Genomic DNA, 25,787 nt, shown 5'->3' with positions numbered 1-25,787 from the left:
CACGGCCTGTCCCTGCCTGCAGTGACTGCACAGCCACACACCAGGACTGGGACCAAGCTGAGAGAAATGTGAGACCTTAAACCAACACAGACGCTCTGCAGGGGAGTATGAAAGTGAAGGAAGGGGAGGTTATGGAGCAGATGCCCTGGGGGTGCCTGGCAGTGAGGAGCACTGTGTTCCCTTTTCAGACCAGCTCTGCCCAGAGGCACCAACCCTGCAGCTCCAGAGAAGCCAAACATGTCAGGCAACCATGGCATACAGAGTTCTCGATTTTGTGTAAGCACAGATGTAGTACAGCCCTTGGATTATATAGCCTGTGGTTCACACTAGGAATTCAAATACTGAATTAAAAAGAGTAATGACAAAGATTTTCCTGTGAACAAATTTTAAGAAGTGTGATACCTAAGCCAGCAGAAAAAAGACAGGACAGAGTAAGCATTACTGAGTAATATCATAATAATTATACAGTAGAATGAAAATTTATAACTTGTGAAAAGCATTCATGATGATTTTCCTCAGGCCATCCTTGAGCTCCTGGTTCCTCAGGCTGTAGATGAGCGGGTTCAGGGTTTGTGGCACCACCGAATACAGAACAGACAGGGCCAGATCCAGTGATGGGGAGGAGGCTGAGGGGGGCTTCAGGTAGGCAAATGTGGCAGTGCTGAGGAACAGGGAGACCACAGCCAGGTGAGGGAGGCAGGTGGAAAAGGCTTTGTGCCGTCCCTGCTCAGAGGGGATCCTCAGCACAGTCCTGAAGATCTGAACATAGGTGAAAACAATAAACACAAAACAACCAAATGCTAAAGAGATGGAAAACACACGAAGCCCAAGTTCTCTGAAGTAGGAGTGTGCGCAGGAGAGCTTGAGGATCTGTGGGATTTCACAGAAGAACTGGCCCAGGACATTGCCATGGCACAGGGGCAGGGAAAATGTATTGGTTGTGTGCATGAGAGCATTGAGAAAGGCACTGGCCCAGGCAGCTGCTGCCATGTGGGCACAAGCTCTGCTGCCCAGGAGGATCCCGTAGTGCAGGGGTTTGCAGATGGACACGTAGCGGTCGTAGCTCATGATGGTCAGGAGGGAAAACTCTGCTCCAAGAAAGAAGAAAATCAGAAATATCTGAGCAGCACATCCAGCATAGGAGATGTTCCTGGTGTCCCAGAGGGAATTGTGCATAGCTTTGGGCACAGTGGTGCAGATGCAGCCCAGGTCGGTGAGGGCCAGGTTGAGCAGGAAGAAGAACATGGGGGTGTGCAGGTGGTGGCCGCAGGCTACGGCGCTGATGATGAGGCCATTGCCCAGGAGGGCAGCCAGGGAGATGCCCAGGAAGAGGCAGAAGTGCAGGAGCTGCAGCTGCCACGTGTCTGCCAGTGGCAGGAGGACGAAGTGGCTGATGGAGCTGCTGTTGGACACTTGCTGTGTCTTGGCACAGGGATCTGTAAAAAAAGTTAATTATGGAATAGTTCAGTTTGGAGAGAATTTAAATATCCCAGCCCAGCTTGGTGGCACTTTCCCCCCACTCGCTGCCCAGAGCTCTCCTGCCTGGAGCTGTCCCTGCCAGCAGCTGATTCCCTGTGCTCGGTAATGGGCCCTGCCAGTGCTGCCAGAGCCCAGCCCAGCCCTGGGGCTCAGCTCTGCCCTGCAGACCCCTCCCAGCACAGGGCACTGCCCAAGGCCAGCTCAGCCTCTGCAGGCTCTGATGGCAATGTCACAGCAACCCTGAGGAGGCTGGAAAAGCAACAGTGATGCTGCCTCTAAGGGACCTTGAGCTGATTTCTCCCTTCACCTTGTTTATTACAATGTAGAGAATTATTTTTTTTATTTTTGTCAACCTGAACTGAGAGATGAATATCAGTGTGCTATTTCCCATCCAGGCAACCCAGAACAGTAGATATAATAACAGCTCCTGCCTTGCTGTGCTCCCTGTATAATCTAATTCAAAATACTCTGGAGTTAAATGTCATGCTAGAGTCATGACACATGAATCCTGAACAATGCAGCATCCTCATCACACAAGGAGAACACTTCCAAGCCTTACCAGCTATCTCCTTCCACCCAGACTTTCTCCCCCAGTGCTGTGAGCAGCTCCCAGGGCTGGCTGAGAGCTGTCCCTGGCTGGCATCAGAGTCCCTGCCCCAGCACAGTGCCCTGGGCTGCAGGACCTGGACACCCCTGGCTGCTCTACACAAGAGAGAATCATAGAATGTACTCACAGAGTCTGTAGGCATTGGGATGTTCCAGCTTCAGGAGATCACTCCAGGAGCTGCAGCTGCCTTGTCCTGCAGCCAGAGGCTGCCTGTGTCAAGGTCTGGGATTGATTCTGCCCCAGTCACTTGTGAGCATCTTCCCAGCCCTGACTGATAGAAGCTCTCTGTGCCTCTGTGCTGTGCCTGGGGTGGCTGCAGGCAGTGCCCTCAGCCCTTCTGGGCTCTGAGAAGAGCTGCTAATCAAGAGAAATGTGCTTTTGAAGCTCTTCTTAATAGCTAGAATGGCCCTCTGTGCCAGAAGCCCAGTCCAGCTCAGCAGCACAGATACAGCACAAGGACTTTAATGACACTCTTGGGGTTTGTGCTTATGCCCTGAACATCAGTCCCTGAGAGGGAGCTGGAGAAACCTCTCAAGAACTCCAAGTCAGAAATAAACTCCGAAGTTTCTTCAAGTTTTAATGGGTCTCACTGATGGACACAACTGAGAAAGCGTCCCCAGGTTCTAGTTAGAGCAGGAGAGAAACCATGTCTTGGTGGCCTGGGGCACAGCAGGGTCTGTGCCACGAAGGGCTGTGAGGAGACACCTTGTCCTGAGACACTGGGGCCTCCTGGCACAGCCCCAGCAAGGCTGGCCACTGTCACCCCTTGTCCTGATCTCAGCATGCCCCCCACATCCCAGTGGCCTCAGGGATCTGCTGGGACCAGTCCCTGAAGAGCCTTGGTCAGGAATGGCCCTGGGGGCTCCTTCATGCTTCCAAGGACTGCAGGTTTTTCAGAAGGCTTTGGGTTTTGCTTTTGCCTTGCAGTCTCTGAGAGCTTTGTGCAATCATGACCTCCAATTATCTGCTTTACTTAGTCCCTTGAAAACCCTTCTCAGTAACAACACTCAGTGGGATCCATTAATGCTTTGAGACACTTTGGGGTTTTTTTCTGACTTGGACTCCTGGAAAGGTTTGTCAAATCTCCTCTCAGGCCCTCAGGTTCCAAGGCTCAGCACCAAATGCACCACGGGGCTCATTGAGATCAACAAGTCCTGACAAACTATGGCTGTGCCTTGATTTCCCTCTGGTCTGGTGCAGTTCATTAGGAATGTTTCCTAATAGAGTTAAGGAGAAATATTTCAAAGAGCTTCTAAGAAATGCACATTCCTATTTTAAAGGATGTCTTTTATTCCTGTTCACTTTAGAGCAGAGGTGATTGCAGCATTCTGTGATTGATGTTAATCCAGGGTCTTTCCTCAGGAGGTTTCGTCAGATCAGAAAAGCTGTGCCTTGAGATCTGACTCAGTTTGGACAACCTTCCTGCACATTCCCCAACCTCCTCCTGTTTGTCCACACTTACCTGGGGCCTGCTTTGTTTGGAGAGATGTTGCACACAGCCAAAAAGAAGTTTTCCCCCTTTTTTTTTCCTCCCTTTTTTAAGCAATCTAAAACTCTTGAATTTCCTCATTCAAAAAAGACACTTTCAATTAGTGTGGCAGCCGAAGCTGTAGGAGGTTCCCCTTCCCCAAGGCAGAACCCTGCAAGGAATGTTTGAGATCTTTGCACTTCTTCGTTCCCTGAGACCATGAAGTGTCACAAAGACCCCTTGGTTCCATGAGGTTCCAGACTGTCACAGTAGATATTTGGGTCCATGGGGCCCCATGGTGTCACAATGCTCTTTTTGGTTCTGAATTATCAAAATTACCAATTACCATTGCGCCCCATGCAAGGAATTTTTTAGACCTTTGGGCTCCTTGATTCCACAAGGCCTTTTTTGTCACCATGGACTCTTGGTTCTGTGAGGTTCTATGCTGTCACAATGGAGATTTGTGTCCATGGGGCCCCACAGTGTCACAATGCTCTTTTTGCTTCCATGAGACCTTGATCTGTCACATTGACTTTTGGTTCCTTGAGATTCTGTACTCTCAACAATGGTCTTAGTGTCACAACAAACCCTTGGTTCCATGAGATTCTTGAGTGTCAAAATGGAATCCATGGTTCCAATTGGCCCTGCAGTGTCACCATGGTCTCCTTGGTTCTATTCAGTGGCCATTCAGTGTGACAATGGCCCATAGGTTTCATAAGGCCCCACAATGTCACAGTGGACCTTTGGTTCCATGTGTTCTCCCCAATGTCACAAGAGTTTTCTTGGATTCACAGTGTCAAAATGGTTCCTTGGCTTCACACAGCCCCGCTGTGTCACAATGAACTCTCGGTTCCATTAAACCCTACAGTGCCACAGGGATTTCCTTGGTTCCATGAGGTTCTGTAGTGTCACAATGGACGTTTGGTTCCATGTTACCCACAGGGTCACAGTGGTCTCCTTTTTCCTGTGGCACCCAGCAGAATATCCCACTGGCAGGACTGAATGCCTGGGAAGAAAGAGGAGAAGCAGACATTTGGAGTCATGGTTTTTGTCTTCCCAGGTCACAGTGCCATGGGGTGGGGCCCTGCTGTTCTGGAGGTGGCTGAACACTGGCCTGCCCACAGAAGGGGGAAGAGACAACAACCTCTGTGCATGGAACTGCAACAGCAGAGAGGTCAGGCTTGAGAAGAATGTTGCATTTGTCTTTGCAAACAAGCTGTGGATATCTGTTGGTAGATAGAGTTAGCACTAAGAGGTAAAAGAAACAACGGGAGGCATTCCACTGATTGATGAATGGGAAAAGATGAATTCTTTTACAAAAAAAATGTAGGTTTGCTGGTAAATGAAATTGGATATCGGAAGATGAAAGAAGCAATGGGGGGGGCGGGGGGGGATGGAAACTATGAATTATGTAAGAATTAAAAATTAAAAGGGAGGGTTACACATTAGAGAGGAATCTCAGGCATCAGGTGTTCCAGGAAGTCTGGGCTTCTTAAGTACCTCAGCCACTGGGGAAAGAGAGAGGGAAATGCGGCAAGGAAAATAGGATAAAAGGGAGGCTGTGTCCTCCAAAAATTTGAGAGATCCCAGGTCAATGTGCCATGGCCTCTCCCTTTATTCGAATAAAGCAAAAAGGACTCCTCTGTCTCCTTTTTGGACTTAAACCTCTGGTGTTTGTGGATTCATTTTCCTTACAGACTGAAGGCTGGGCTTAAAAGACTGTCACCAGCACAGGAAACATCCATCTGAGAAGAAAGATATGTGCTACTGTCTTTACAAATCATTTGATGGGTGAAGGGATTGGTGTTACAACCTTTGAAATGGGTCATAATGTTTCTACTGACTTTGGGCAGCAGGTTTGTTACCAGGCCCACACAGCTTGGCTCCTGAAACAGACATGGGTCCGCACAAACCTGAACTTCTAAATTTGGGGGGAAATTCCAGGTTCAAGTGGGAATATGGGGTACACGGGTTGGGAAGACAGTAGGTAAAGGAAAAGGGCAAGGTGTGGCCAGGAGTTTAGGATAAAGGGAGGCTGCACCCTCTGAAAGCTCGAGAGAGAAAGCACGGTGGGTGTGTACCCAGGTGAACTCTCATCCTTTATTCAAATGAAGTTGAAGGTGTGCTCTGTCTCCTTTTTGGACATAAACCTGTGATGCTTATGGATTTTCCTGACAATGACAATATGAAATCTCATGGAACCAAGTGTCCACAGTTTCATGGCGCAGCCTCATGGAGCGCTGGAGACCATTACGTCACAATGGGAACACATGGAACAATGGCTCCATAGCAACACTGCAGGGCCTCATGGAATGCAAGAGATCCTTGTAAATGGATGGAATGGAAATTCATGGAACCAAGTGCTCACTGTTTTACAGCAAGGCCTCATGGAATGATGGATACCATTGTGTTGCAATGGAAACACATGGCACAAAGGCTCCACTGTGACCCAGAAGGGCCTCGTGGAATGCAAGAGATCATTGTGATGCACTGGAAACCCATGTAACCAAGGCTCTGTTGGGACAAACCTGGGCCTGATGGAACCAAGGAGACCACTGTGATGAAATGCAATCTCAAGAAACCTTGGGTCAATTGTCAACACATCAGGCTCTCATAAAACTAAGGAGAACATTGTGACACAATGGATTCTTATGGAACCCAGGCCCCATTGTGATAGCGCAGCCTGATGGAAACCCAGTGCCACTGGGACATGCCCAGCCTTGGAGGAAGCAAGTGTCTACTGTGATACAGCACAGCCCATGAATCACAGGAGAGCACAGTGACACCATGTAATCTTGGGGAACAAAATGTTAATTGTAAACAGAGCAGGGACTCATGGAAGCCAGGAAACTATTGTGATGCTGCACTTTGTCACAATGGGGCCTTGCTGTGTGAGTGTCCATTTCCCCACAATCTGATGGGTCCCATGAGGCCCCACTGTGTCTCAATGTCCCCTTGCTTCCACAAGCCATGGCACGGTCCCAATTTCCCCTGGGTTCCATGAGGCCATGCTATTTTCAGAATTGACTCTTGCTTCCATGAGATTTCATTGCATCACAATGGTCCCCATGTTTCCACGAGGCTGTGCTGTGTCACAAAGTACACTGGATTCCACAAGAGCTGGCAGTGTCCCAATGGCAAAAGGGTTCCAGGAGGCCATGCCATGTCACAATTGACTGTTGCTTCCATGAGATTCCATTGTGACACAGAGCTCTCCCACACCCCATGAGGCCTTGATCTGCCACAATGGTGTCTTGTTTCTACTATACCTGTAAAAATTTCCCTGGCCCTTGTGGTCCATCTGGCCCCTCTCTGTCAGAATTGACCTTTGATTCCATTGCATTACAACACTCCCTATGTTTCCATGACCTGCCCTTGTCTCAATGGACACTGGATTCCACAAGAGCTGGCAGTGTCCCAGTGGCTCTTGTCTCCTATTCGGCTCCACTTTGTCAAAATAAAGCCTTGCTTTCCAGAGATTTCACTGTGTCACAATGTTCTCCTTAGTTTCCTAAGAACCTGATGTGGTGACAATTGACCCTTGGTTCCTTGAGATTTGATTGCATCACAGTGGTGTCCTTGGTCTTATAAAGCCCAGGTTTGTCACAACAGTTTCGGGATATTCCATTACAACATAATGGTCTCCAACACTCTATGAGGCTCCACCGTGAAAGAGTGGACACTTGGTTCCATGGGATTCCTTTGGGTAACAATGTTCTCATGTATTCCATTAGGCCTGGCTCTGTCACAATGGACACTTGCTTATACCAGCCCTGGAAATGTCCCATTGGCACCTGGGTTCCATCAGGCCCTTCTGTCTTGAAAATTGACCTGTTCTTCCAGTACATTCCATTCCTCACAATGGTCTCCTTGGTCCCATGAGGTCTCTCTGTGTCACAATGCAGCCTTGGGTTCTTGACATTCCATTGCCTCACAATGGTCTCCTGTGTTCATTAGGCCTAGTGTGTCACAATGGACACTTGGTTCCATGAGCAGTGGCAATGTCCCAGTGGCACTTGTGTTCCATGACACCCTGCTGTGTTACACCTGACAGTTTGTTCCATGAGATTCCATGGAGTCACAATGGTCACTTGGTTCCATGGGGCCCCACTGTGTCTCAATGCCCCTTTGCTTCCATGAGCCATGGTATGGTCCTACTTGCACCTGGGTTCCATGAGGCCATGCCATGTTCACAATTGACACTTGCTTCCATGAGATTTCATTGCATTACAATTGTCCCCATGCTTTCATGAGGCTGTGCTGTGTCACATGGACACTGGGTTCCACATGCCCTGGTGATCTACAAAAATAAGAGTATTGGTCTAATACTGATACTCAACTGTGAGGGAGAAAACACTCTTTAACAATTTAAAGTTAGAAAGTGTATGTTTATTCAGGGCATTTGCTGAAAAACAAAATCCTCTTCATCTCCTTCTCTATCAAATGTCTCTGTTCATATTCCAGTGCCAAAACAGAGAGCTCAATTTCCCGAGGCAAAAAAAAAGTCTTCATATCAAGCACACATCTTCCCCAAGTATATTTCACAGTTTAAAGGAATTTTAGTGAAGTCACAATCTCCTCATAGTCCCACAAAAAAGGTTTTCAGCTACTTACCAGTTGTATCTTTTCAATCTCTTCCCATCAGGAACTTTATCTTCATTCCGCTGACCTCTGTAGTCTCCATGCTTTATTTCTTCTCATTTAGGGGATCTCAGGAGATCGAGACTCTTATTTAGGCATTAAGAAGTTAAAATTGTATCTAGATCGTGAAAAAGCCATGCGGTCAGCTGGAGGCCTCTTCTAGCACATGGAGAGCCGAGCTGAGCCGAGCCGGGCCCCTGCAGAGCCAGTGCCGAGCCGGGCCCCCTGCAGAGACGGTGCCAAGCCAGGCCCCGGGCAGAGCCGGTGCCAGGCCGAGATGCTGGGCCCTGCCCCAGACCGAGCCCGGAGCCGGGCCAGGGCCCGGGCCAGGGACCCCCGCTTCTCTGGAGGCCGGAAGCCGAAAAAGCCCCCCAGCACTTGATCCACTGTGATTTGTGAAAGTGAAATAACTTTTCATTGGTTTCCCAAGCTGTCCATCACCAAATCAGCTCTCTGATTGGTTTCAACCGCTCACAGGAGAAGCCCCCAGAGACGGGACAGCCCCCTCCATTCCTGGTCCATGTGGAGCTTCCCCTGAGGGGAAACCACTCCTCCCCACAAGCACGTGAAGCCAACACACCACCAGAACCCAAACAGTCAGTGAGGAGCTGCCCTCTCCAGCCCGCTCCCACCAGAGACCAGCGTGGCCACGGCTGCCCCCTCCCACCTCCATTCCCGCCCACTTCTCTGCTGCTGCTGGGCTTTGCTCCATCTGCAGGACTGGGACCGAGTGCAGAGAGAGCGTGCCTGCAGCCAAAGACAGGACTGGAGCCAAGTTATCTATTCTGTTTCGTTGGTAATTTTGACAACTGCTGTTGTCTCTGCTTGTACGTTAGATGTATTAGTAAAAGAGCTGTTATTCCTAATCCTTTATCTCTGCCTCAGAGTTCTTGATTCAAACAATTATAATACTTGGAGGAAGTGAAATGAAAGTCTCTATTTCAAAGGAAAACTTCTGCCTTTATCGGCAGACACCTGTCCTTGAAACCAGGACACTTCCAATTCCCAAGAAGTACAGCAATGGACAAAAGCAAACTTACACTGACTAAAATAAGCAGCACAGTGATTGGGTGAATTAAGGCATTAAGCAAACCAGTGGCAGTTGGTGACCATCCAAATAGCACATCCCACCAATGATGAGACAGATGTTCTTAAACTCATTTAAAAACCCCTTTTATGGTCTCCATGTTAAGGTGTATCATAATCAAAGTCCTTTTCCCTGCATCTTGAATCTCTTTTAAAATTTTTCTTAATTCCTGATGTTTCAGTAGCTGAGCAACTAGGTTAAATTCATAACTACAGGCACACGCAATATTTCTTCACAGTAACCAGGTTTGCCTTTATGTACTGATGTGATATTACAGGTGCTCAATAGGAAAAGTCACATCCTTTGACTTTAGCAAAATTGCAAACACATAAATTGAATTGAGTTTCATTCACAATTTGATCGTCTATCATTATGGTGGGACATTCTGTTCTGAGACAGACACAACCTTGTCCTATATACACAAGTGAAGTTGTCTGGCTGGTTAGATGCATTTCAAAGTGGCAAACGCTTTGGTCTGTGTCTAGGCAAGCATCTTTGTCATTTTCCAAAGTTCCCTCACATATATATCCTAATTGTTTTTTCATAGAACAGGGCTCTAGGTTAATGGTCTGCCATTTTCCCTTAATTTCTTGTGCCCACATTCTATGTTCAGAAGGATACAGTACAGTCCCTTCATGATTTAGTCCTAGAGTTACTATTGGGTGTATTAAACTCACAGATGCACTATGTATAGTTAAAACAAAAGCTGTTACTTTATTTGCCTCAGGGTCATAGGTAAAATTGACCAAAACCCACCAAGACTGAAGCTCTCTTTCCATTTCAGAGACATTATCCCAAGCAATTTTGTGAATTTCAGAAGGGAATGTTCCTTCCTCACCTTCCCTGATTACTACGGCAGCCACTGACTGCATCCGCATTTGTGCTTGAGTATATCCAAGAGCCAGACAAATGTTTGCACTAGCTGTGCCTAGGGCTTTAATTATTACCTCATGGTCTCTCTCTTCTATATTTTCCCATTTGGTAATATTTTGGTTAGTTTCCAATGATTGCTAACTAGTGCTAACAAAGAAGATTGCAAAGATTGCTGTAATTTAACTTAATTGCTTCCCATCACAGTCAATTGGTTCATTAACACCTCCAAATTCATTGTATTTAAAACTCCCAATCCTGTTCCTAATATCCCAGTGAAGTCTCTCTTTTTCTTAAAACTAGAGGGCATACGGCTTTGAAACCAGTTAGTCCATTCCGTAAAAGGAGCTTTGAGAAATGGGGCAGATTATGGCCAAATGCCAGAAGCATTTACTTGCATTCTCATTTCTACTTGCTCTAAGAGACCATTCTTGGCTTAGTTGGCAGTCGGAATTTCTGTTTTCTTGACAGCATATAGTCCAATTTTAGAAATTATGGGAATTATAGGTTGCTTCATTTCCTCTGAAATAATTGGAGTTTGGATTGTTACAGTCCTGTCTGACACAGATGGGGTTGATTTGGCTTTGATTTTGTGAAACTTGATGCAATATTGAGTAACGTCAAAATCAATATTAAATCCTTTTGCTTCACACCCTTCAATTTTAAGTCTAAATTCAGGACACGTGGTCAAGCATTTGTCACAGCAAATCTAGGCCCAACTTGGATGAGTTCCATGGGTGGATGGTAAGCCTCATGAAACCCCTCTTGTACAAATGCATATTCACATCCCCAAACATTTCTCCCTTCCCACATACTTGCATTTGTGACCCTTAACATTTTGCTCAAAGCCCTATGAGAGTAGGGATCGTACGCTTTCCCTTGGCATTAATAAATCTCGGTTACATTGTACTGGTGTGGTGTTGCTTTGACTCTTATTATACTCGTGGCAATGACCACAAGGGTCACAACCATTTGCATTATGTCCATGATAGTTATACATCCATTACTCGCTGTTCTTGGTGAATTTCAGCTTCAGGTCTCTGCTGCTGGGTGCAGTTTTCCAAATTTCTTCAGGAGCCTTCTTCACTCGGGAGTGATGGATCCACGCCTTCTCTTCTTTGATCTTGACTGCTGTGAAGGTGGTGAGCAGTACCTGGAATGGTCCTTCCCACTGTGGCTCCAAAGTCTTCTCTGCGAAAGACTTAACATATACATAATCTCCAGATTGTACATCATGTATTGGCCCATTTAATTCTCTGCTTTGGGCCCCAGCCACATATTTTGCAATTTCTCTAAGCTGTTTATTCAGGACCACTATGTATTTGTGTAGATTTTCTTCCTCTGCTTGAATGGGTGTTATTCCTTCTTGGACTGCATATGGTCTCCCATACTACATTTCAAAAGGACTTAATTTCCCTTCTGTTCTTGGTTTCATTCTAATCTGTACTAATGCCAGTGAAAGAGCCTGGGGCCAAGGCAAATTTGCCTCTTGCCCCAGCCTAACAATTTGTTGTTTGATCATATGGTTCATTTTCTCTACTTGGCCACTGGATTGAGGGTGATATGGAGTATGCAATTCCCAATCTATCCCCAGGTGATGACTTATTTGCTGTATAATTTTGGAGATAAAATGTGGCCCTCTATGAGAAGATATAGCGGCTGGGACTCCAAAATGTGGTATCATTTCTTGTAACAATGCCTTGGTCACCTCTCATGCCTTAGCTGTCCCGGTAGAGAAGGCTTCTGGCCATCATGAAAAGGTATCTGTTAACACTAATAAGTGTTAACGATACCCCCCTTTCCTGGGCAATTCAGTAAAATCAATTTACCATTGCTGCCCAGGTCCACAGCCTTTTCCAATTTGTCCAACTTCAGGCTTTGAAATGTTTTTAGGATTAGTTTGGAGGCAAACACCACAGTGATGAGTTACTTGTGTAACTGTGCCTTGTAATTTTCTAGCCAGAATTTTATCGTTTAAATAATTGCATAGGGCGTTCATGCCCCAATGTGTTTTCTCATGTTCTTTTAGCACTAGTGAGCACAAGTAAGAAGGTACTACAACTTTTCCTTCTTTGGTTATAGCCCACCCTTCCTGGTTATAAGTTGCTTCTTCTTCCTTAATAAGTTTTTTATCCTTTTTGTTATATACTGCCTTACCTTCAATGAAGATCTTTCCATCTGGAATTAATGCTGCCTCGACTGTTTCATTGAGTTCCTCACCTTTGGCTGTGTCTTTTGCCTCTCTGTCCACCAGCATATTTCCTTCTTCCAATTCTGAGATCACTTTTAGTGTGCCCTGATGTGCATAATAGCTACCTTTTCAGATAACTGAACTGCATCTAATAGTTTAGTATTTCTTGTGTGTGTTTAATATTTTTTCCTTGTGAATTCAGCAGTCCTCTTTCTTTCCAAATTGCTCCGTGTGCTTGTACCACCCCAAATGCATACCTTAAGTCTGTATAAATGTTGATTTCTTTTCTTTTTGTCAGTTCTAAGGCCCGGGTTAAGGGGATTATTTCAGCTTTTTGTGCAGAGGAATTTGTTGGCAATGGTCCAGATTCTATTACCTCTCTGCTTCTGGTAACTGCATACCCAGCATGTCTTTTTCCACTGATGATATAGCTGCTCCCATCAGTGAACCAGCTCTCAGCCTCCTCGAGAGGGGTGTCCTTCAGATCCGGGTGACTGCAGTAGGTGGCTTCAATGGTCTCCAGGCAGTCGTGGATCACTGGTTCTCCCATGCTCCAGCTGAGGAAAGAAGCTGGGTTCACAATGTTAGTTACCATAATTTCAACATCATCTTGTTCTACCAGTATGGCCTGGTACTTTAAGAAATCTCTGTGGGGAAAGCCAATGTCCCCCTTTTGCCTCCAGGACTGCAGACACTGTGTGGAATACTAGCACAGTCATCTTCTGGCCTAGGGTGAATTTGAGTGCTTTTTGGATGTTCACTGCTACTGCTGCAACAGCTCTGAGGCACCCTGGCCACCCCTTGGCTGCCGTGTCCAGCTGTTTGGAGGGGGAGGCGACTGCCCTCTGGTATGGCCCCAGGTTCTGTGCTAGTACTCCCAGAGCAATCCCTTGTTTTTCATGAGAAAACAGAAAAAAATGTTTTACTCACATCTGGAAGTCCCAGGGCTGGAGCTGACAAAAGAGCCTTCTTCAGTTGGTTGAAGGCTCATGTTGTTTCTGTTGTCCACTGAAGATCCCTGCTCCCTTCCATGATTAGGGCGTACAGGGGTTTAATGAAGAATCCATAGTTATAAATCCACAGTCTGCATCACCCCGTCATGCCCAGAAAGGTTCTCAGTTATTTCACTGTCTGGGGTTTTGGGGTTTGGCATATTGCTTCTTTATGGTCTTGCCCCAAGGTCCTTTGTTCAGCACTTACTTCATAGCCCAGGTAAATTACTGTTTGTTTCACCATCTGGGCTTTCTTTTGGGATGCCTGATATCCCTGCAGGCCCAAAAAGTTTAGGAGGCTCACCGTCCAATCCACACGTGCCTCCTGGGTCCGGGTGGCTGTTAAGAGTTCATCCACATACTGAAGCAGCTGTCCCTCTCCTGGTGGAGGTTCCCAAGACTCCAAATCCTTTGCCAGCTGTTCTCCAAATATAGTAGGAGAGTTCTTGAACCCCTGGGGCAGTACACACCATGTGAGCCAAGTTTTACATCCAGTTTTGGGATTCTCCCATTCAAATGCAAAAAATTTCTAGCTGGCTTCATGGAGAGGGAGGCAAAAGAAAACATCCTTCAAATCTAAAACAGTAAACCAGGTTAGTTCAGGTGTTAGAAAAGTTAACAAGGTGTAGGGGTTAGCAACACTGGGCATAAATCTTCAGTTATCTTATTAACAGCTCTTAAATCTTGTACTAACCTGTATGATTAATCAGGCTTTTTTTGAGGGCACTGGCACTCTTTCAATAGTCCTATTTGCAAAAAGTTTTCAACGATTGGGCTAATTCCTTCTCTGTCTTCCCTTTTTAAGGGATATTGCTTGACCCTTACTGATTGTTCTCCTCTTTAAGCCAGATTTGTACTGGTAGAGCATTCTTTGCTTTCCCTGCTATATTAGAGGCCCAGGCTTCAGAGAACACCTGATCTCTTTATTTATTTATTTATTTATTTATTTATTTATTTATTTATTTATTAATAATTTCTTCTTCATTTTCAACTTAACAATTCCATATATTGTTGATCTTTTACCTCCAAACTAATTTCCCCATTTTTAAATATTATTTTTGCGTCCAGCTGCTCTAGCAGATCCCTGCCTAAAAGTGCAGATGGAGCTTTAGGCATATGCAAAAATCGGTGAATTTCCCAGTCTTTTCCCACTTTATACTTTTATGATTTACAAAAATATGCTTTTTCAGGTCAACCAGTAGCCCTTTTACATTTTCCTTTATTATTGCTAGTAGGTTTTTTGTTTGTTTTTTTTTTTGTCTCTGGTTTACACCCCTCTTCTCAATAGCTGAAAACTCTCCAGGCCTCATCTAGCAAAGTCTCCAAGTTCCAACTTGCTGGGCCCCGCATCTTCTGGAGCTTTCACTTGATGTCACCTGTAGATTGCCCTAAAAACAAGTTTTCCAATTGTTGTATTCTCTTATCAAATTCAGGATCCAGAGTGGTGTGTTGACACATTGCTCCTCGCAACTGGTCTAGATATTCAGAAGCAGTTTGAGAGGAATTCTGTTTAATAACATAAACATAAAACAGCATAACATAAAATAGGGTGGATACTGTTGGGTTGGCTCTTGTGACTCAGGAATTGGGAGGGGACTCCCATATTAATTACTGTTCTCTCAAGTGAGGATGAAGCAGGGGATGAAGCAGAGGTAAAACCTGAAGTTGATGGCAATTCCAAATCTACTTCCCCTACCACCCTCTCTCTTCCTTGTCTTTTAGGGGGTGGTCTGAGCACTTCTTCTGTCTCCTCTTCCTGACTCTCCATACTGTAGCTGTTTTTTCTTTTAGAGCTGGTGTTTTCCAGTCCCAGGGTCTGCAGTCTTGAGTCCAGGTACTTCTGAACCCTGGATGCAGAGCCCTCAGCTACTCACCAGTGAAGAACAAAAGGCTTGAGACCGTGCTGCAAAGTTCCAAGGATAACTTTATTGTCCTTGAAGGGAAATGCTAGCAACGGTCTAATTATATCAGATAACAAAACTCTTTATATAGGTTTCCAGAGGACTGAGTTTCTAACCAATAAAAACTACAACTTACAAACTAACCAATTATCTTAAAATTCTAAGTGAGAAAAGAACCAATTAACTTGTAACTTTAAGAGCCAATAGAAATCATAAGAGATAATGAACGGGGTTTTCAGTAGGGGAGGGGGGAGTTACGTTTGAAGGAATTTCTTTGTTTTATGGGATGGCATCCCAGGGGTATGCTTTAGGGAGTGTAACAACATCTACACCATACAATATGCCTTGTCAGGATGTGTACACCTTTGATTTATTGAGCATGTGCTGCAACACCTCCTGGGTTTTTTCTTATTAGCTTTATTATCTTTTTCAAGAGCCAACACTAAAGGGTCAGAGGGTGGTCTAATTCCACAAGCACTTTGCCACTCAGGGTGATTTCTAATGGTGAAAAACATGTCAGCATAAGTAACTTCATGTCACTTCTGCTCATGCCTAAGGAAAAGCATCAGCTGTACCAAAGTGTTATAGTCCAACATCCCTGATGGGGGCCATTTCACCCCCTCCTCAAGTTTATAAAGTGGCCACCACTGTGTGTATAACTTAATAAGCTCTCTTTTAGTTTCTGTATCCTTATGGTCCACCAGCTCTTTCCAATATGCCAAAACATATCCCAAAGCACTACCTTTAGGAACCTCTTTGCTTTCACTTGCCTCCATACTGAAGATTCTTTTTCTCTCAATGCCTTTAAACCTTATCCCAGCTTTGGAGCTTCACCTAGCAGTAACTTGGTACAAAGATCTTCCACTTATACACTTATCTGACTGTGAGAGTCCGTCTGAGCCTCTCGTCTGTTTCTGCCCAACGACCCTCGCCTGAGGCCTGCGCTGGCCAGGGATGGGAGGAACGCCAAGTGACTGTTCCGCAGGTGATGCCTACCAGGACTGGTTTCTCATGACAACTAGTCACAAGGCGCTGACTCAACAAAGCTCCCACAGATGGAAGAACAATGGACTGGTCAGTATGGGCTGCCCTGCGTGTGTTCATAACAACAAAGATGGTTTGGTGTGCCTTGAAACGTCCTGTTTCCACCTGTTCCTCAGGGTAATGAGCTCCACATACAATAGTCCATAAACCTTCCCACCTTTTGGCCAGAAGCCACTCGCTTTGGGAAAGGACTATAAAAGTGACTTTCTCAAAGGAGACCCCCGAGATCTCCCCAGATGGCAACAGACATCTATTGGCTGCTCCATGAGGATTCGTCTGCCTGTCTTGGTAGCTATAATCCCGACCCCCCTTTCTCTCTCTCTCTCTCTCTCTTTCTGTCCCACTATGGCATTTTGGTTGGCACTAAATAAAGTGCATTTCTGTAAAAGTAAACTGGTTTTGTCCCCTGCTGTGTCTTTTGTGCTCTGAGATCCATAAAAGAACCCGTCACGACTCCCGCTCGGGTTGGGTGGATCGTGACACATGCCCACGCCAGGTCCCGCTGCAGGAAAAGTGCCAGGCAGCCCCAGCACAGGGAAGGACACAAATACAGAGTGCCAGGGTGGGACCTGTGCCAGAGAGAGCCTGAGACAGCAAAGGCACCTTGGCAGCAGCAGCTGCTTCCAGGGCATGGCCAGAAGCCTCCCTTGGCAAGCTGGCCTGGTGGCCACCAGTGCAGAGCTGCTGCCTCAGGGGCATTTCTGGCTGGGCTCTGCAAAGCCATTTGTGCTCCAGGAACCTGACTGGGAAGCAATTGGCCCCAGCACCCTGGGGTCAAGATATTAATGTCAAAACTGTTCATCCCTGCAGAGACAGGGCAGGTACAGAGGAAAGGGAAGAGCAATCGTGATGGCTGTGAGGTCACTGCCACTGCAGCAGCCTGGCTGGCCCTCAGCAGACATTCTGGCGACAAGTGCTGTGAGGCTACCCAGCACGTGAGAGAACCCACACAAGAGGAATTCTGTCCTTGGGGAGGGCAGGGGTTTCATCATGTCAGCTTGCACAAAGCTCCTGCTCTTGGAGCATTCCTGGCATGGGGCATCCACTTCTCTGGAAAAGCACTTGCAGTTTTGTGCCACTCTCATTGTAAAATATTTCCTTCTTCTAACAAATGTACATTTACTCTGATTCAGTTTCAGGATATAGACCCTTGTTCTGTCACTGCAAGTTTTGGGAGAGAATAACACTCTACATTTCTTGGACTTTGACCACTATGTTTCCATTTACAAAGACCTTGGAGAGGACCCAAAAATCTCCCAAGACTGGGTTTGGAGGCCTCATCACATCAGCATCAGGCAGAGGCTGAGGGCCCTGAGCTCAGTGGAGACTGAGGATAGAACAGGAGTAGCCTGAGAGGGATTGAGGGGAGGGTCCACACATGGTGGAGCTTTTCTTCATTGTATAAAACAGCCTAAAAAAGAAATATTGGCACCTGCCCCGGGAAGAGCCCTGAGCAATGAGGGAGGGACAGGATCTGCCCTGCCAGGGGCTGGGGCTCAGGCCTGGGCCCTTTGCATTCCTGAAACACATCCAGCTGTGCTCAGCACCAAAGACACCTTTCCCTGCTTTGTCCCCACCTGCCACCAGTGCCTCCAGTGTTCTGCTCTAGCTGGGACCTGGGGACACTTTCTCAGTCCTGTTCCTCACTGGGATCTAGTTAAATATGAGAAACTTCAGTGCTTCAATCTCACTTGGAGCTCTTGAGAAGTTTTTTGAGCACACTCTCTCAGGGACTGAGTCTGATGCAAACAGCACCAAAGCCCTGAGAGAGTGATTCAAGTCCTATTGCTGTGCCTGTGCTGCTGAGCTGGGCCAGGCTCCAGCACAGAGGCAGCTCCTGGCAAGGGCAGCGCTGCAGAGAGACAGCTCTGCCCAGGAGCAGCTCCTGTGACAGCCCAGCAGGGCTGGGGCACTGCCAGGGCATGGCAGGGACACGAGCAGGGCACAGGTAGGGCTCACAGTGCTCAGCACTGGCAGGGGCTGCGTCATGTCCCAGAGGGGGCTGTGGCACAGCAGCACCTCTGTGGCTGTGTCATGGAGCCAGAGAGCAGCTGTGATGTCAGAAAGGGGCTGTGTGACAGCACAGGGTGGGTTGTGTGAGGTCACAGGTTGGGCTGTGACATCACAGAACAGGCTGTGATATTGCTGAGTGGGCTGTGACAGCACTGGACAGTTGTGTGACACCATAGAGAGGGCAGTGAGGTCACAGAGGAGACTGTGCCATCATAGAGGGTGGCTCTGTGATATCAGACAGCAGGCTGTGACATTACAGAGCAGCTGTGTGATGTCCCAAAGAAGACTGTGGCATCAGAGAGCGTGTTCTGCCATCACAGGGTGGCTATGTGACATCAGAGAGGGGCTGTGACATCCTGGAGCAGGCTGTGACATCACAGAATGGCCGTGTGACATCCCAGGGCAGATTGTGTGACATCACAGCAATGACTGTGACTTCACAGATCACAGAGACTGTGTGACATCACAGGGGCTATATGACATCACAGGGTAGTGTGACATCACAGGGCTGTGTGACAGCACATGTGGCCATGTGATACCACTGCGGGCTGTGTGACATCACAAGGATTGTGTGATATCACAGGGCTGTGTGACATCACAGGGGCTGTGTAACATCATAGCGTGCTGGGTGACATCACAGGGTTGTATGACATCACAATGATTTTGTGACATCATAGGGTGTTGTGTGACATCATAGGGTGCTGTGTGACATCACAGAGCTGTGTGACATCATAGGGTGTTGTGTGACATCACAATGATTTTGTGACATCATAGGGTGCTGTGTGACATCCCAGGGCTGTGTGAGGTCACTGGGGAGGTCACTCTGCCCCGTTCCCCCCTCACAGTCCAACGCTGCTCGTGCACAGGGGGGTCCCCTGTCCCCCCAGGTCCCCCCGCCCCCCGGTGCCGCAGCCTCCCCCAGAGGATGTTCCACGAGATCGACCCCAGAGCCTGACACGGGGACAGGGGCTGGGCCCTGGGGGTGGCACAGGGGGACAGGGACCCCCCAGCAGCGTCCCCGTGTCCCAGGGCCAGAGCCTGGGCTAGGGCTCCTTCACCCTGTTATGAGCCAGGGGCTGAGAGCATTTAAAAAATCCCCAGCACAGGATCAGCAAAAACCAGATTTAATATTGAGCTACAGCACTGTGATAAATGATCTCCCCTGAAGGTTGCAAATGAGGATTGTTAGAGAGTTGGAATTGTCACTTACCTTATCATGTGATACACTGTTCTGTATGACCCCAGCTCATTCTTTAATCCAGTTGTTGTATTCCCTTCATTGAATCCAGTTCATTGTATTCCCTGTTCCAGTTTGTTCCCTGTTACTTCCCACTTCCACCCTTTCCACTACCTCATTCAGGCCTGGCTGCTGCTGCTCCCCTCTTGTCCATCAATTGAAAGAACGCGCCCAACATGTGAAATCGCAAGACTCCCAAAACACCACTCTTCAGGAGAGTTCCCTTGAAGAGAAAAAGCCCCTGGAACAGCGAGTCAATACAAGATTCGGGAACCCTCCAGACACCATACAGTCAGCTACGGGACCAACTGCTAAAAATTGCCTTCGTCCTCCAGTGGTAAGCTCACCATCTTATGAAAAGCGACTTTGCATACAAACAAACCTAAACAACACTAGACACTGTAGGTCCATGGGCACTCCCACAAATGTGGAAACCCCCCCACGCTTTCTGGAGAGTTCACAGGGGGTGTGTGGTACCTTGTTTCTGGTGTGGCTGTACAGCAGTACCGCCATACAACATTCTCTTAGGTTTGCTCCTGCGTACAGTAATAAAGAGCTCCTTAGTTAAAGGCTGCAGTTTTGGTTATTTTTAGCTTTGGGATCTTGGGACCCCCATTCCCGGTGGGTCCAGGGCACCTCACCCCCAGGCCTCCCTTTCCTGGGAAACCCGACCTGGACACGGGACTCTCTGGCCGCTCTGCGATTGATGATCACCCACAGCAAAGGGAGAGAACAGGAGAAAGAGAGAGAAGGAGATCGGCAATCAGGGCTCGCAGTCGCAGCGCCCAGTCCTGCTCCGCCGGGGCTCGGAGCCGCAGCCGCAGGAAAAAATGGATCCGCGGCTGGCGGTGCTTGCCCCGCTTTGGGCCGAAGGCGGCGGGTTGCAGGCAGAGCTGGAGCGCAGGCCCCGGGAGCTGAGCACAGCCCGGCCCGGGGGTCCCGCAGTGCGCGGCTGAGGAGGGTCCCGGGGGATCCCGGAGGGGTTCCAGGGGAATTCCTGGGAATTTCTCCATGCCCTCCCCGCCGCGCTCCCTCGGGCACTTTTTCTTTTGCCTTTGGCAGCCAGCGGCAATGCCGGGATCTGCCCGGCGACCGGTGACGCCTCTGCACTCTCGGGCTGCCATTGGCTGACAGGAAAGAGCAGCGCCAATGGCAGGGCCGGAAGTTGCTCAGGGGGCGGTGCTGGGGCTGGGGGAGGGGCCACAGCCGAGCAGCGCCATGGCTCCAGCGCTGGGGCTGGGGCGCTCCTGGGGGCCCCGGGGGGCGGCCAGAGCTGAGGGGGCCCCCCGGCCCCGGGACTCTTTGATCGCCCATTCCAGAGCACGGAGAGACCCCCACACCCCCATTCCCGGGCACCTTGATCCCCCCGAACCCCCATTCCCAGCCATGCGTTCCACCCTGCACTCCTTTATCCAGCACCAGTAACCCCGGCACCCCTTTCCCGGCCATCCCGCCTCTCCTGGCCCGCACAGTTCCCTTCTCCTTGACCCAGAGACCCCCTGCACCCCTATTCCTGCCTTTCCCAGCACCCAGCCCCTCCTTCCCTCAACACTGAGGACACCCTTGACCCCTATTCCCGGCCATCCCGGCTTTCCCCGCCCTGTGCTGCAAGTGGGGACACCGGGGACCCTTGGAGCTCCCTTTGCTGCATACAGGGAACCCCTGCTGCAGGAGGTTTCCACCTGTGCCCTCCTGTCCCACAGCAGCATCCGCGGATCCCATGGGCTCGCCAAGGACGGCCGGGAAGTCCTCTCCTTCCAGCTGCGATCTGGGACATTCGTGGTGGCCGCTGGCGCTGCCCAGGTCACCAAGAGGTGCTGGGAAACTGAGGAGATCGAGGCTGAGCAATTCACAGATGACCTGGGGCACACCTGCCAGAAATGTCTCTGGAAATATGGCAGGGATGAAACCAGAAGGGGAAGAATCCCATGGAAGCTCCCTCCTGCAGTGCTCTGCCTGGGGTGTTCTGTGCAGTGCGGCAGACAGTGAGAAACACTCCTAGGCTGTCACTCATCACAGTTCTCAGGGTTTTGGGTGAGATGCTTGCAGCAGATCCAGCGCTGAGGGGAGTTCAGGGGAGTCCCATGGGATTTGCAGAGAACCCCCCGGTCCCCCCAGGATCTCCCTGAACACGCTGGCGCTGCCCGAGCGCAGTGAGAAGGTTCATACCTGGCACGGGGTCCCAGCTCTGTCACCGGCACCGCCCAGGTACCCCCAAAACCTCCCGGGAACCCCAAACCCCCCGGGGCTCCTTTGCTGGAATCAACGGGAATGGTGTTGCACTTTTAAGTGCAGTTTCAGTGGCGCCTTCCATTTGACGGCTCTTTAAAGCGGCGATGGTAGGGACAATCCCTAAAATCCACCCTGGGGGACAAAACATCCCCTACAGCGGGTTGTAGTGGGGGCTCCCCTACAAATGTCACTTTAAGCCGTCATGATCCCCCCTTAAAAGGGGCCTTTGGGGCTGCGGTCCCAGTTCCCTCCAGCTGATCCCAGTGTGTCCCCACTCTCTCCCAGTGCCTCCCAGTGAGTCCATCTCCTGGTCTATCTCCACGATGATTCTGGGGGTGTTGTGTGTCGTCTTGTCCCCACCCCTTCCCCGGCCTCGATGTCACTGTGCCCCAGCCCAGCTGCTCCCAGTGTTCCCAGTAAAGCTTCCCAGTTTGCCCCAGTCCCGTTTATTGTGCAGTGGGACGGGGGAGACTCGGGGGTCCAGGTGGGGAACACTGGGTGCTGCGGATCTGCCCGGCAACCGATGAGTCACCAAAGCTGCTCTCTCTGATTGGCTGACTCTTCTTCATCGCATTGTCTGATTGGCTGAGGAGAGGGCAGGTTGCTGAGAGAAGGAACAGGAGAGATCCTGCCGCGAGCACCAAATGGGAACAACAGACCCAGCCTGGGAAACAGGGAGGGAATTTATTACCAACCAAATCACAGCAGGACATGGAGAAGGGAGAGAAATCTCTATAACCCCTTTCCCCTCACCCAACGGGGATCATCAGGGCTCTGCCCAACGGGGATCATCCAACACCCATCCTGCCATGGGGGATGGAGCTGGAGCAGAGCACCAAGCTCTTCCAGAAATTGGGGCACTCACAGGAGTTCTGTTATTGATGTCTCAGTTGGTGTTTGGTCAAGTTTGAGCTGTGTGAGAAGCTCTTCGCACACTCAGGGCACTCACGGGGTTCCCTCAGTGGTGTCTCTGTTGGTGTTTGGTCAAGTTTGAGCTGTGGGAGAAGCTCTTCCCACACTCAGCACACTCGTGGGGTCTCTCCCCGCTGTGGCTGCGCCGGTGCCTGACAAAATGCGAGTTGTGCTTGAATCCCTTCCCGCAGTTGGGGCAGCGCAGGGGCCTCTCCTCTGTGTGAATCCTCTGGTGTTTGAGGAGATCTGAGCTGCTCTGAAACCTCTTCCCACACTCAGGACACTCGTGGGGCCTCTCCTTGCTGTGGAGACGCTGTTGGTGTCTTCTGAGGTCCGATCTCCTGAAGCTCTTCCCACATTCCGAGCAGGTGTAGGGTCGTTTCCCAGTGTGGATCATCTGGTACTGCAGCAGGTTGGAGCTGTGGCTGAAGCTCTTCCCACATTCCCCACACTCAAAGGGTCGTTCCCAAGCGTGGATCCTCTGGTGTTGCATCAGATGGGAGCTGTAGCAGAAGCTCTTCCCACATGCCCCACACTCGTAGGGATTTTCTCCAGTGTGGATCCTCTGGTGTTCCCTCAGCTGGGAGCTCTGACTGAAGCTCTTCTCACACTCCCCAGACTCGTAGGGCTGTTCCCCAGTGTGGATCCTCTGGTGTCTGATCAGGTCAGCACTGCGACTGAAACCCTTCCCACATTCCCCACACTCGTGGAGCTTCTCCCCTCCAGGAGGTTTCTCCACCAGCTCTGAGCTCTGGGAGGATCTCCGGCTGCTTTCCTGGCTCAGGGAGGGTTTTTCCTCCTTGCAGCCAGGGCTGGGTGTGCAGCCCCTCCTTGTGAGAGATCTCTGGGGTTTTTCTGCCTCACATCTGCCCAAACCTTGGGAATAAAAAAACAAGAGTACATTGGGTTTGGGGTTCCTTCTTGCCTAAATTCATCTCAAGAAGACATTGGGCAACTCAGGTCTGTAAGAACCTGCATAACAACAAGATACAGAGGAAAAATCCTCCAGACATCAAGACACAGATGAAAAATCCTCCAAACATCAAGATACAGATCAAAAACTCCCCAAACATCAGGACACCACATTGAGGTAATTCAAAAGTTCATGTTTTTGTTCCTGGTCTAATTTCTAAAAATAAAGGGGGAGAAAGGACAGTTAGAAGCATGGGTGTTCTTAATTGAAAGAGTTTAAAGTTAAATAGTTTATTAAAAAAAAATTAAAACAGAGGAAGGGGGAAAATGAATAAAGGAATAAAGAAAATATGTATGTTCTTTATTAAAATGGTTTTAAGTTAAATGGTTACTTGTTTTGAATGAAATGGTTCTTGTTTAACTATTTCTGAACATAAGCACTGCAGCTTCAGGTACATGAAACTCATCACCATCTAAGAAAGCCAAAATTATTAAACCAGGCAAAAACCTCATTCAAACTGAATTTCTGCTGTCAATGTCACCTTGTCTGAAAATGGACCCTTGCAGATAACAGAGAACAATGCACACTAGCATTTTGAATTTTTTTCTTTTCAAACTAATAAAAAAGAAACGGGGAATGGCTGCAGAACCTATTTGTGAGAACCTTCAACCAAACAAAAGTGCTTGCCCAGGAATATTAAGAAGGGTTGTGAGTATGTTGGGGGAGTTTGGAAATTCTCCCAGAGGGCATCAAGGACAGGGAACCCGGGGGAAATCAGGGAAATCTAGAAGGGATTTAGAGAACAGGGATGGATGCTGTTGGTGGTCTGGGAAGGGATTGGGTGAAGAGGAGTGTGCAGAAATATGGTTCAGGCGAGAAGCAGCAGGAGCTCATTAATAAAATCACTTTTATTCCCCGCACGATCCAACAACGGCGCCATTGCCCGCTGGGGGGGGCTTGTCCCCGCTCTGCCCAATGAGAGCGAGGAGTGACAGCAGAAACAGCCAATGGCCGCGAGGGGCGGGGCCATCCCCGGGGCTCTCTCAGGCCTCTGGCGCTCCCAGACTCGGGCCGGGCCCAGCGCGGAGAAAGGGAGGAGCCCATCCCTCGCTGCGATTGGCTGATTCTGCCGTCACTCCTCGTTTTCGCACGCTGATTGGGCAAAACTTCGACAAGCCCCGCCCCGGGGCCGCCTCCAGGGAGCTCCGTGCGCAGCAAAGGCGCCATTGCCGAAGCGCTGGTGCTCGCCCGGGAACGGCGGCAGCGGCCGGAGCCGATGAGGTGGCGGCAGAGCTCGCAGGCCGCCCTAACGCAGCGTGCCGGGAACGTGGTGAACAGTCACCTCTGTGCGACCCACAGGAACCGGGATAGCACTACTCTGACACCGGCCCTGCCGAGGCCCCAGCAGCCGCTCCCGCAGTGCCCTCAGAGCGGAACACAGACCGGGCACAGCACAACGAACCCGCAGCGAGCCCCGAGCCCCCGCAGAACCGAGCGCGGCTCCCACCTGCAATAAACGGAGCAGGGCCAAAGCCTTTATTAAATAGCAGCTCTTTTATTGAAGAATTGAGGGGGGTCGCCAGGGACCGACACCTGTTGCTGCTTGCTTAGGCGACGCTGGAAGTAGGTTCCCGTGCAGTCCTGTCCGAGGGCAGGAAAGGGAGTTCCAACCTCACAGGCACGTCCAGAACTCGATTGGGGCTCGTTGGTCCAGGGGTGCCACTCTTCTCAACAGCTCCTTAGTTCATGGGTAGTTAGGACTTCCACTGAAGAGGTGTTTCTTGGGAACTCTGGAAACTTTGCATATGGGGCAGTGTCTTTTGATTGACAGGGGGCAGCAGAAGGCAGCCGGAAGCGAAGTGAGGGACAGGGCAGAAGTAGGAAGTGATTGAACTAGAACTGGGATTGTTTGGGAAAATACAAACAGATGGCCAACTTGGGGATACAGAACATGCATATCAAGAACAGTAAGTTGCTTAACATTTTAACAGAGGGGACAACTTTTAAAACTATTTGTAACCCTTAATTTTATGGCTGCTGAACCTATTTACCTCAATCCTTCCTCTTTTTCTTTGATCAGGTCTTCAACCCGCATCAAGTCACAATTTTTGGCTTCTTGGGAGTATAACTTTTGTAGTTCTAAATACAGGTTTCCACCTTATAATTGATTTTTTTTTATATTTAAGTACCTTTTGCTTGG

General features: G+C 49.0%; 1 protein-coding gene across 1 annotated transcript; it reads right to left on the bottom strand.

Moving 5' to 3' along the window:
* Positions 1–480: 480 nt before the first annotated feature.
* LOC306815560 (olfactory receptor 14C36-like) lies at positions 481–24,527 on the bottom strand (the record flags this gene model as incomplete). Its single annotated transcript, XM_079332134.1, has 3 exons — positions 481–1,436; positions 22,780–23,550; positions 24,509–24,527. 3 exons carry the CDS (start codon positions 24,525–24,527, stop codon positions 481–483), a joined length of 1,746 nt encoding a protein of 581 aa, XP_079188260.1.
* Positions 24,528–25,787: the final 1,260 nt, after the last annotated feature.

This window comes from Erithacus rubecula (genome assembly GCF_903797595.1).
Source record: "Erithacus rubecula genome assembly, contig: scaffold_156_arrow_ctg1, whole genome shotgun sequence".
Classification (NCBI taxonomy): Eukaryota; Metazoa; Chordata; class Aves; order Passeriformes; family Muscicapidae; genus Erithacus; species Erithacus rubecula.
Note: the sequence above shows the minus strand (reverse complement) of the source record. Positions and strands in the feature narration are given on the sequence as shown.